Genomic DNA, 11,105 nt, shown 5'->3' with positions numbered 1-11,105 from the left:
AACTCTGAAGATGTGAGTCGGTGCATCATCAGCTCTGCTGTTGTTGACCTGCAGAGCTGCAGAACGGATCACTGGTCAACAGCAGAACTTCCTGTCAGGTCCTGCAGTCTGACCTCAACATGTTCTGCTTTCCAGTTCACTGCAGAAACAGCTGAATCATTCTGGTTAGATCATCATCGTTACCATGGAAACTCAATGTAAATCAGCCTGGTTTGGTTTAACATGCAACACAGATGTTAATCTACYGACTTATTACCAAACTAAAGACAGAARGTTAAATAACTTGTTTTTAAGAGTTTTAAAAGTTGCAKTTCAGGCACYAAGATAGAAACTTTAACWAGAAGAGAAAACATTTAATAATATCTGAAATTAAGAATCTTTACTTTCACCGACTGCAGACGTCAGTTTAAGAAATAACTTATTCTGTCCCTGAACTTTAACCCTGATTCCAGTTTTAAGTCCATCCAGAASTCTGAAGGTTCTGTTCGCACGGGTCCAAAACAAGCGGATGATCCTTCCTCAGAKGAAAAACTGGAAACTGTCAGAAAAGCTGAAATGTGACTGAACTTAAACAGGCTTTGCATGATAATTAATACTGAACTGAACAGGACAAAGCAGAACAGAGAATCCACCCGGGAACAAAGAAAAGCCAGAAAGCTGGAAACGGGTGAATGAGGTTAAGACGGTTTAAAGACGAAATCAAAGAATTAAAAAGTCTCACAGAGGAAGAAGCAGCAGAACGAAGCTAGACGAGCGCTCCTGGTGAAGCTCTTCTGGTTCATCACGTCTATCATTAAAGATGCTCCTCCCTCCAACTCTTCCTGTTTCTCACCTGCAGAAATCTGCAGCTTTACATCAACACATCTTCTCTCTGGAAAAGGCTCAGATGCTTATAACATTTTTATTAAAAAGAAAATGGTGAAAGGARCAGRCYAACTTCACTGAAGCGTTCAGCTGCAGGGAGACAGCAGGATGGGTTTATTATAAAAACATAAATAAATTTACTAGTATTAACAGCAGTGAATTTGGAAAAACCACTACAGGCAACATCTGATCTCCACTTCTGGACAAAGTCAAACCGAAGCAGAACAACAGCTGCACTCCAAAAAACACGAAAAACATTAAAGATCCCAGATAAAGAGCAGCTKAAATAAACTTCCTTTWGGTTGGCAGAGACATTTATCACCAGGAGGGAGTTCTGCTCATMTTGTACACMTTAAAATAAACACATTTAAAGCAAATGGTTCTAATGTTASAAAATGGTTTCCCAGTAATAACAACTCTACAGCTCAGAGTGAGGAGATTAAAATCTTCCAAATCATTTATTATTCTGAAATTTGGCAAATATAAAAAGCTCTGATCATCCTACTTGAAAAGTTTTACTTTGATTCAATGTCAGGCATCAATGTTTTTATAGCATAAACAAATTTTAACAAGTTGCACAAGAGTCCAACAAAGGAAGTTCTTTAAACATGTACAGAACTTCTGATATACTTTTCATATTCAGCTGATAATCAGGCCACATGAAGTCCTCAGTTTGTGACAGTTGTGACCATCCAGGCAGCAGAACAAAACAAGTGTTTGTGTCCAGATATGAGGCACATAGAAGTTCATCCAGACAGAAAAGCAGCTTTGAAAAAAAACAAACATTTCTCCTAAAATCAGGCGACAGAACGACATCAACTCAACTGCAAACATCCGACAGAAAAATGTTTGTCCGTCACAAAACACCGACAAAAGCAGAAGCTTAAGAAATTCACAATGCTCAAAAAACATGTTTTTATATTTACATGTCAATTTCATAGAAACAGATTTAAACAAAAAGCACTGGCATTCTTTTGAAGAAACCTTTGACTAGACTGCAGCAGGCATGTAGTTTTTATAAAGTCTATTGCTGTGTAGAGAAAAGATGAGTTACTGTAACATCCCACATGTTTTAGCAACCTATTGCATTGTAGAGTTTAAAGAATCACRGTTCAAAACTAAAATGGCCGAACTTTAAAGCTTTACTTTAACAGMTGTGARCATTTAAACCTGAACACTTTCTCCATCCGTGTGGACGTTACTGTGTTTGATTAAATGCGACTTTAGGTTAAATCTTAGTCCACAGACATCACAGCCAAACAGTTTGGCTCCTGTGTGAAGGGTCATGTGTTTGTTTAAATGGGCCTTCTGGTTAAACCTTTGCCCACAAACGTCACAACCAAACGGTTTGTCACCTGTGTGGATTCTCAAGTGTCTTTTTAAAGCCGACTTCTGGTTGAACCGCCGTCCACACACATCGCAGTCAAAAGATTTTACCTCACAGTGGATCTTCATGTGTTTCTTTAAAGCAGACTTTTGTATTAAACGTTGTCCACAGATGTCACAAGCGAATGGTTTCTCTCCTGTGTGGGTCAGCTTGTGCAAGTTTAAATGTGACTTTAGGTTGAATCTCTGATCACAAACACTACATCTATATGGTTTCTCCCCTGTATGGATTCTTACATGTTTGCTTAAATATGACTTCAGGTTGAATCTTTGTCCACAGAAATCACAACCAAACGGTTTCCCTCCAGAGTGGATTTTGGCATGTTTGTTTAAGTTGGATTTTTGGTTAAATCTTTGTCCACAAACATCACAACCAAACGGTTTCTCTCCTGTATGAATCCTCATGTGTATGTGCAAATATGACTTCAGGTTAAATCTTTGTCCGCAAACATCACAACCGAAGGGTTTTCCTCCCGTGTGGATTCTCATGTGCTTGTTTAAATTAGAATTCTGGTTGAATCTTTGTCCACAAACATCACAGCCGAACGGTTTCTCTCCTGTGTGGATTCTCTTGTGCCTGCTTAGATGATTTTTCCAACTGAAACTTTTACCACAGTCATCACAGGTGAATAATTTGACATCACTCTGAACTTTCCCTGGACTTAGTGTGTTGACATTTTTCTTCCCTTTAGTACTTTTACTTTTAACTGCCCGTCCTGTTGAATGATGGGTCATGTGTCTCTGCAGAGAGCGCTCGTTAACAAACCGTTTACCGCACTCGGAGCAGCTCAATGAACTGACGGCGTTTCCTCCCGACTCGGGAGCTCTGCCCTCCTTCCAGTCAGTCTCACTGTCCTCAGTTCCAGATCCAGAGTCTGACATGCCCTGATGAKGGCTCCCTTCATCACTTTCACCACCAACATCATCACTGTCACCATCATCATCATCATCAAAATCAGAGTCACTATCACCATCCTCCTCCTCCTCTTCATCCTCACTGACCTCCGTCTCTGAAGAGCTGGAAGTGTCTCCATCAGTGTGCAGCTCTGGGTTCCTGCTGGACTCTGCTSCTCCACCGTCCTCTTCTTCATCTTCTGCTTTCATCTGGTCAGCTGAGCTGCTGGTTGGAAGATCTCCATCTTCTGGCTGATGGAGGTGTGAGAACAGAGGTTTCTCTTCATGCTCACTTTTCACAAGAACGACATTTAGTGGAAATGGATCACAGGKCTGCTTCTCACTGAGGTGCTCTCCCTCCAGGCCGGTCCAAGGTTCCTCCTCTTCCTGCTTGATGTGAAGCAGCTTTAGGTCCTGATGGTGCACACCTGGACTCTTTTCTTCACGAACGTCCTGAGGAGAATTTAGATCTGGGTTCCTGCTGGATTCCTCTTCATCGCTCTCCATCTTGTCATCTGAGCTGCTGGCTGGAAGACACCGGCCTTCTGTTTGGTTCTGATGAAGCTGTGAGAMCTGAGATTCATCCTCCGGTTCCTCCTTGATGCGGAGAGCTTGTGGTTTCTGACTCGGCTCTTCAACATCCTCTTCTAGAGCAACCACAATCTGCGGAACATCTGCGAGCAACACCAAAACACATCATGTTCATTACAGACCACTGCAACTCGTCAACATTTCAGTTTATTACAAGTTAATTAGTGRAGCCATGAAGCTCCGGTTTTGAGAAGATGGAACAGAAACTGGTGCAGCAGCACTTTCTATGTGAAAGCAAAGCAAAGACCTGGGTAGAGAACATTTTGTTAGTCACAGCTGCGTCTATGAGAGACTCTGAGGCAAATGTACAGGGACGAGGCCGAGCGCATCARACAGAACATTAAAGACGACCTGGAGAGTTTCTGAGAAAACGAAGAGGCAGAACGTGATCGACGTCGAAGCGTTGAGTCAGAGTCATGTTGATTTGAGATGTTCGTTTTCACAAACACAAGAATTTGTCTCATTTTTGATTCAGACATTATTACACACTGAGGAGGAAGAAAGCACTTTATCCTTMAAATTAATCATAATCAAAAATAGAATTCAGGTCTAGCTTCCCTAATTTAATAAATTACCAGTTTTCATTAGGAAAGCAGCTGTGATGGTTTGATACTCAATTACAATTTTTAATCAAGTTAATTYCAGGGTCTGAAATTAATCAAAATGATTGGATTTTATTAAACAATCATATTAACAAAATAAGCAACAATTTCAATGTAAAAACTATTTGGTGCTCGGGTATTAAATCAATATATGAACAACAAAGATATTAATAGTTTTTAATCTGTTCTTCAACCATCATATTGGAGCAAAGTGTTTTTCTATCCGTTCATCTTCCCAGAGTTTCTCTGGTTGTTCACRGAGCGTCKTTAGAAAYGCAGCTGCTGACGTTAGAGTTAGCTGCTAGCATGTTTAGCATTGAGATGCTACTTTAGGCTTGATTAGCTTCACTGACAGATMRGTTTCTGAAGCAGAAATTAACCCCCAGCTGCCCAGCGCTGTTTGAAAATGTCGCTTGTGCGTCAGAATTATGGGCGTACCAGAAACGAGAAAGCAAAGTTCTGGCTCTGTATGTTTAAAAAAGAAAAAACACAAGCGATAAATCACACTAAAATCCATGTTAGTTGAAATTACAAACAGTGACATTTGCTTCTTACTCTGGCCCCTGCTGGCTTGTGACTTTAATGGCTGCTGCGAGCTGGAAGCTGGTGCGACGAACAGCACGCCGTACTGACGCGGGTCAGTCTGGGTCGTGGCAGTCAGGCGACGGAGACCACGCCCCGATGCCACCCGCTTCCCTACAATGGCCCTCTGAAGCTGTGGGATGTAGCGGTAGTCCTTTTCCTCCTTTATAGCATACAAACACCACTTCCTGGATTTYTTGTTATAAAGTTTGCGATATCTGAAGTTAGATGTTAGACAAACAATAAAAACAGATGAAAATATTTATATCCAAAGTCTTTCCTGATAAGGCAGAGTACAAATAAAAACACTGCATACTGAACGGAGCCGTCGGGTTTTCTCCTGGGCGGCCTGTGAACGTGGTGGTTGTAATCCAGGCCAGCCAGGAAGATCCGGGCTTCATAGACCGGACGGCTGAAGCTGAAGCGTTTGCTGGCATACATCAGGATGTGGTTATGGAAAGATTCCAGCTCAGCCGTTGACCTAAACGTTCAATGAGACCTGTCAGATCACATACGCTTTTTCTGAAGCGCCTTCTATGTAGAAACACTGAATAATTAAACATATTCATACCTAAAGTGTAAGTACTTGTGTACTTCCTTAAGCCAGCGTTGGTCCAGAATAACTTCTGATAACGCCTGATGGGCCACGGACCCGTTTTCTATCCASGCCTTGTCTCTGCGTCCCCCAGACGGACGCTGGCCGGCGTCCAGGGGCCACGCATGCTCTCCTGTTACGTGGCTAAGGAGGCCAGCCCACATGTCCTGAATTAGAAAATAAACATAACAGTTTAAACTTACATTGATCAAATATACTACTGGTAGAGTGGTTGCATTTTTTTCACCCTTGATATTACAGTTATCAATGTGCAGGAATGAATGCCAACCTCTAAACTGGTTTCATTTACATAACAACAACAACTCAATGCTGAAGTAAGTAGAAAAATGACTTCCAGGACGTTTGGGTGCGACTCACATAAAAGTTATCATAGTTTTCAGTCGTCTTGCAGCAGAACCAGAAATAATTGCAGATATCTTTGATCCACTGCAGCAGGATGGAGCAACCCTTTTGCTGCCCTGCCTTAATAAAAACAAATAAAGAARTAAAATGAAATATTGGAGAAAAATTTACAAGTTTGGCATTTTTGATTTCTTAATTTTAAATCACAAGAAAACTTACTGCATGCATCTTCTTGGCCAGGTTTTTGGAACCATGCCACATGTCCAGAGAGTGCAGCACGCCGCTGTCCTTATACTTTCCTTTGACTGGGTCTTTCAAATAACAGCAGAACAGAAATGCAATTAGGAAACTGWTAAATAAAATCCTAAGAGGTCAAGCATTTATCACCGTAATTTCCAGACTAGTGAGCACAACGGAATATGAGATAAACCGACTACCTTTGAAAAGAAAAGAAATAAAATTGTATTAATCCACACTCGTCTATGAGCCACATCATAATGAGATATTTACTTTTTTTTTACTTGTAATGAAATACATCACTAACATACACAACTACGAACCATGAAAGCATTTTTAAAGCTGTGTCTGTAACACAGCTGCTTAATAAATTCATACATCAGCCTATGAAAGTCATCAGTCACCATCTTTATTTTCATCCTCTGCACCAAAACCATCGGTCTTCTTCAGTGTCAGAATTACTTCCTTAACCCGTTTTGCTTTCGCTTTCTGTAGCCGAGTTTCCACTGACTATAAAATTGTGCAAATCAAAATTGCGTAATTGATTCACGTCACTTTTGGAAAAAAAAAAATCCAGTTTTTGCGCTAGGATGAGGTAGGTGGTTTATCGGCTATATCATAATTGGTGTGTTACAAAAATACTGCAATGGAAACACTTTTGTCCACACTAGTCATGTGATCGACAGCCGGATGTTACTGGCGAAAAGGACAAAGACAACAGGAAGTAGTAGGAGGATGAAGCTTGTTTCGTTTTATGGAGACAATTCACAGCTGGCTTCACAAGAACTCAAATCATTGCAGTTTTTAAAAAGTTGTCATTCGACAACGTTGAATCCATAGATCTTCTGTAGAAACGTCGTCTCCAATCTTCCCTAAACCCTTACAGTGTGAAGCTGTAGAGGTTTAGACTACAGGACTTTAATATAAAACCAGGTTTACAGGATTAAACCGGTCATGACGGGGCTCCAAACATTCGTCTCCCTCTGTAGTTTGTGCTGTCCTGTTCATCATGCAGCAGTCCAGCCTTTCCAGATCCGTGGCACCATGAAAATGCTCAAAGCGTGTGAAAAACATAGCAGGTTGTGGTCTGGACTTACCAAACAGAGCTGATATCTGTGACTGAGGATCTGTGCAAACTTCAGTGAGTTTGACCTCCTGGTGGATCTGGTCGAAGCTCCTGACGAAGCCTTCCCTCTCCATCGTCACACAACTCCTCTGTGTCTCTCCCTTGTCAATGTTGACTATTGATAGGATTTCTTTGGTTTCATTCTCCATGATGGTGTAGGTGCAGAACTGAGCAGACGGCCCAGGACTGTTCGTATGACCATCAGCTTCAGAAAGTACCACATGCACAAGGAAAAGTTTTCTCATCAAAGCAGGAGAAACAGAGTTGCCTGTGAATGTTGTCCGTCGTTCTATAACTGACCATTAGACTCACCAAGTAAAACAACATTTTCCTTTGATTTCAGCCTGGAAACGACGTCAGCTCTGCTGTTGTCCCAGAAGTCCTTGATGGTTCCAACACAGTAGGTGTCCTGTACTTTCAAGAAGGTTGACCAATCCACTATTCCCAACTTCATAAACTTGAAAAGCAATGCAACTTTGGCATAGTAGTTGCCAGACAGGATGATATTTGATGCCAACAGGAAGTCGCCAGCTTGCATCCCGTCTTTGAAAGTGGGCTGGGAGTTCCACTCCCACACACAGTGACTGTTAGGACACATCTGGAAAACAGGTGTAAAAACATTTAGCATTACTTTCCAACCATCACAGCAATGAAACAACAGACAGCAGTGCTTCCTCTAGGGGAGATTTTAGTCTTTGTAGATTCAAAACGGTCAATACTTGCAGATGAAACTCATCTTATCCACTGATTTTTTTCTACCAATGTTCGTCCAACAGTTGTCGTCCTACTATTGTCAACTCTGAACCGTTTTTAGCTCTACTTAGTACAGAAACAAATCGATAAAGGCTAAAATCAGATATGTTTTTTAAATATCTGTGATTGGCCAAAACTGCATTCGGTGGATCCCTGCTTACTTTTAATAGCAGTCAGTCTGTAGAGGATTGGAGTATAAAATATATTTAACAGCTATTAGAGAAATGTTATTTCAGTCATTAATTTAGGGATTTGTGATATTTAGTGATCTGAATATTATGTGTGTATGAACGCAGCTGACTCAGCGCCTCGGAGCCTCACAGATACGGAGTCTCAGCTTTTGTCAACTTTGGTGTTGGTGCTTTTGAAAGCCCACAATCTGCTGGCGCTAGCCGAGCTAGCGGTGTGGCCTGGGGCGTCCATCGTGAAGCGCGGCTGTAGACCAAGTTTGAGAGAGAGCTACAAGTAGACGAGCGACTGCGTACAGACGGAAACGGCTCACAACAAGGATCCTGCTGTGCTTAGGCTAATAAAGTCGATAATATTAACTCTGAACATCTGAAATTCCTACATGCTGTGATCTTCTCGGTGCGGCAGGCGCTCTCGTTGGCAGGGCGCCCCCTTGGGGAAACACTGAATGAACATACCCACTGCATGATGACAGCTGTTCCTCTGGACTTGATCTGGACTTGGAATGGTCCAGTTGCCTGACACTCAGCCAGAGTCACCGGGTCTTTAGTCGTACACACTGGGATGGGCAGCAGCAGGTACTGAGCGAGTTGCATCAGACAGACATGATAGGTGATGGCTGCCGGATGGTTGGTGATGTCATCCTCGCTCTGGACCGGTTGGGACTCGGTTGACTCTGTGACCACAGTGTCATGAACTGTGTCCTCCATGCCGACGGCCGGAAGAGCATCCAGTGGTAACGTCTGTTCACCGGCACCAGCAGCGCTGGTTGAAAACAAAAAAACAATGAGAAAGAAAAATTATTTTCATAAAAAATTACTTTTAGTTAGGAACTTACCGAACGCATAAAGGGGGGATGTAATCCTCCTCCTCATCATCATCAGTGTCGTCATGGTAACTGCCTTCCCCCATGCTATTCTCTCCCTCTGAAGCTGAAACGTCTCCAGCGCCGTCCTGCCGGGTCCAGTCCCCAGCCCAGTCGATGCTATGAACCAAAAATATTAATCTGATGCCAAAACGTCGCATTTCAGGTGAAATATGTATAAATGATACTTACACACAGTTCTGAATGTGATTGAAGTCACTTTCACTGATGTCATCATGAGTGTCCAGCGATGAAATGCTAACAGCAAGTAGAAATAAAAATGGCCTATAATCTCCTCTGCCTGAGTTTCGTCTCTTAGTAACTTGRTTCTGTGCTTCGTCTTCCAACATTACCTACATTCATTTTATGTCAAATTATTTTCCTCAATGCAGAGCAAAGCCTGAACATCTAAATTTACAAAGAATTATCCACAACTTTGCTCCTTATTTCGTTTTAATTGTAGTCTACGGTGCCAATGCAAACGTTATTATACATCTCTGTCATTGTATGCAGGAACTAAGATTATAAAATCTAGATTTGCAGGATTTAACTAAATAATTCACAAATTTCAGGTCCTGATCTCTGTAGAAAATAAAATACTTGAGGCTAAACCATTAACAGATTTCTCTTCACACATTAAAATCTTCTTTAAATGATTGGCTCTGATTTTCAATTCACTTTTGTAATTGTAGAATAAGACATGCATTATAATCTGTCACCATGACTACTGCTCAGGCTCAACCTCCATGGTGAACTTGGCAATATAAGCTCCCAATATTTTCTCACCGAKCTGATGATGAGCTGCGGACAGAACTGGACAGGGCGGTCCGCTGGCTGGTCGTAGCTGAAGAAGTCAAAGCACCAACTTCACATCTACAATAAACCAAACCGTACAAAATCCATTTGGAAGCTACAGACAAGCTTCACCATGATGTACACTCACCTTATAAAAAGATGATCTACAGACAGCAGAGGATTATGTCAGACATGAGCACATTCATCAGAAGAAAAAAAACTCTAAGCTAACATTACTGCTAGCTAACAAGCTAACTGTTAGACTTGGCAACAAGCTACAGCGAGAAAAGAGACTGGTGATAATGTAGCTGTCGTAGGTGTGTTGTCATTACACAATGAGGCAAATCCAGCAGAGATACCTACTTGTCTAACAGAAACGTGGCTAACTCTGCATCGGATTTGAAGCGTTTCAGGTAGAGTAGCTCCCTCCACCTCAGAAAAGCCGCTCCGATGTTTATCCTCGTTTTATTCCGGGCTCGGTCCAGTTCTTTCTTTTGAGCTTGCTTTTCATCTCTGGACTTCTTCCGCCTACCTCTCCTTGTTTTTGGAGCAGGTGCCGCCACTCGAGGAATTGGCAGTTTTCCTGCCACGTTCGGTTCCCTCTCCGCCATTAGCACAGCTGCAGCACACCAGCAGTCTTGAGCTTGAGTGACGGTAAACGGCCAGCAGGGGAAGGTTGCTGGGCAGCACGTACAGGAGCTTGATTGACTCTGCTGAGACACACCTCCTGGCTCTTACTATTGGTGTATTTCTGCAAATAGTAGCAAGATCACTGGGATGAGCCAAGGGAGCTTGATTTTTTTATAGATCAACTGTCTCATTCTACTGTCAGCAAATTTTGACAGTTAAAACAAATTACCTAAAAAATATATATTTTTTAAAGTTGCCCCCTGCAGCTTTAAGTTATTAGCAGCAATAGATCAACTGTTGTTCCCAAAGCTGCCTCAGCTAAAAAGAAACTCAGAACCAGGCATAGCATCTATAAAGACAAAAAATAGAGAATGTACAGAGATTAGTGATGTCATACACGTCACTAGTCAATCAATCAATCAATCAAATTTTATTTGTATAGCACATTTCAGCAGCAAGGCATTTCAAAGTGCTTTACACAACCAAAACAAAAACAGAAATAAACAGTGAGAAAGAGAGAAAATTAAAAAATAAATAAAAATAAAAAAAAAAAACAAACTCCCTTACCAGAGGACGCCGCCGTCCCACACAGAATTTAACTAACTTATAGTTAGAGGAGTCTGCCCTCCCGCG

The 11,105-nt window shown here is 41.8% G+C and overlaps 1 protein-coding gene across 4 annotated transcripts in view; it reads right to left on the bottom strand.

Moving 5' to 3' along the window:
- Nucleotides 1-944: 944 nt before the first annotated feature.
- The window catches only part of LOC103468084 (uncharacterized), a 13,340-nt gene continuing 3,179 nt past the window's right edge, over nt 945-11,105 (bottom strand). The window contains exons 1-15 of one of the 4 annotated variants that reach the window (XM_017305810.1): nt 11,040-11,105; nt 10,702-10,821; nt 10,206-10,593; nt 9,834-9,920; nt 9,240-9,305; nt 9,021-9,167; nt 8,641-8,947; nt 7,553-7,838; nt 7,212-7,445; nt 6,097-6,188; nt 5,893-5,997; nt 5,491-5,681; nt 5,236-5,400; nt 4,893-5,137; nt 945-3,818 (exon numbers count right to left, since the gene is read on the bottom strand). In XM_017305810.1, coding sequence (XP_017161299.1) covers nt 2,029-3,818; nt 4,893-5,137; nt 5,236-5,400; nt 5,491-5,681; nt 5,893-5,997; nt 6,097-6,188; nt 7,212-7,445; nt 7,553-7,838; nt 8,641-8,947; nt 9,021-9,167; nt 9,240-9,305; nt 9,834-9,920; nt 10,206-10,453 — 3,963 coding nt within the window. In that variant the 5' untranslated portion in view covers nt 10,454-10,593; nt 10,702-10,821; nt 11,040-11,105 and the 3' untranslated portion in view covers nt 945-2,028. The remainder of the gene's footprint in view (nt 3,819-4,892; nt 5,138-5,235; nt 5,401-5,490; nt 5,682-5,892; nt 5,998-6,096; nt 6,189-7,211; nt 7,446-7,552; nt 7,839-8,640; nt 8,948-9,020; nt 9,168-9,239; nt 9,306-9,833; nt 9,921-10,205; nt 10,594-10,701; nt 10,822-11,039) is intronic. The other 3 variants (XM_017305811.1, XM_008414939.2, XM_008414937.2) reach the window with 3 other exon arrangements.

Source organism: Poecilia reticulata, linkage group LG7 (genome assembly GCF_000633615.1).
Source record: "Poecilia reticulata strain Guanapo linkage group LG7, Guppy_female_1.0+MT, whole genome shotgun sequence".
NCBI classification, from domain to species: Eukaryota; Metazoa; Chordata; class Actinopteri; order Cyprinodontiformes; family Poeciliidae; genus Poecilia; species Poecilia reticulata.
This window is presented reverse-complemented; position numbering and strand designations above follow the sequence as displayed.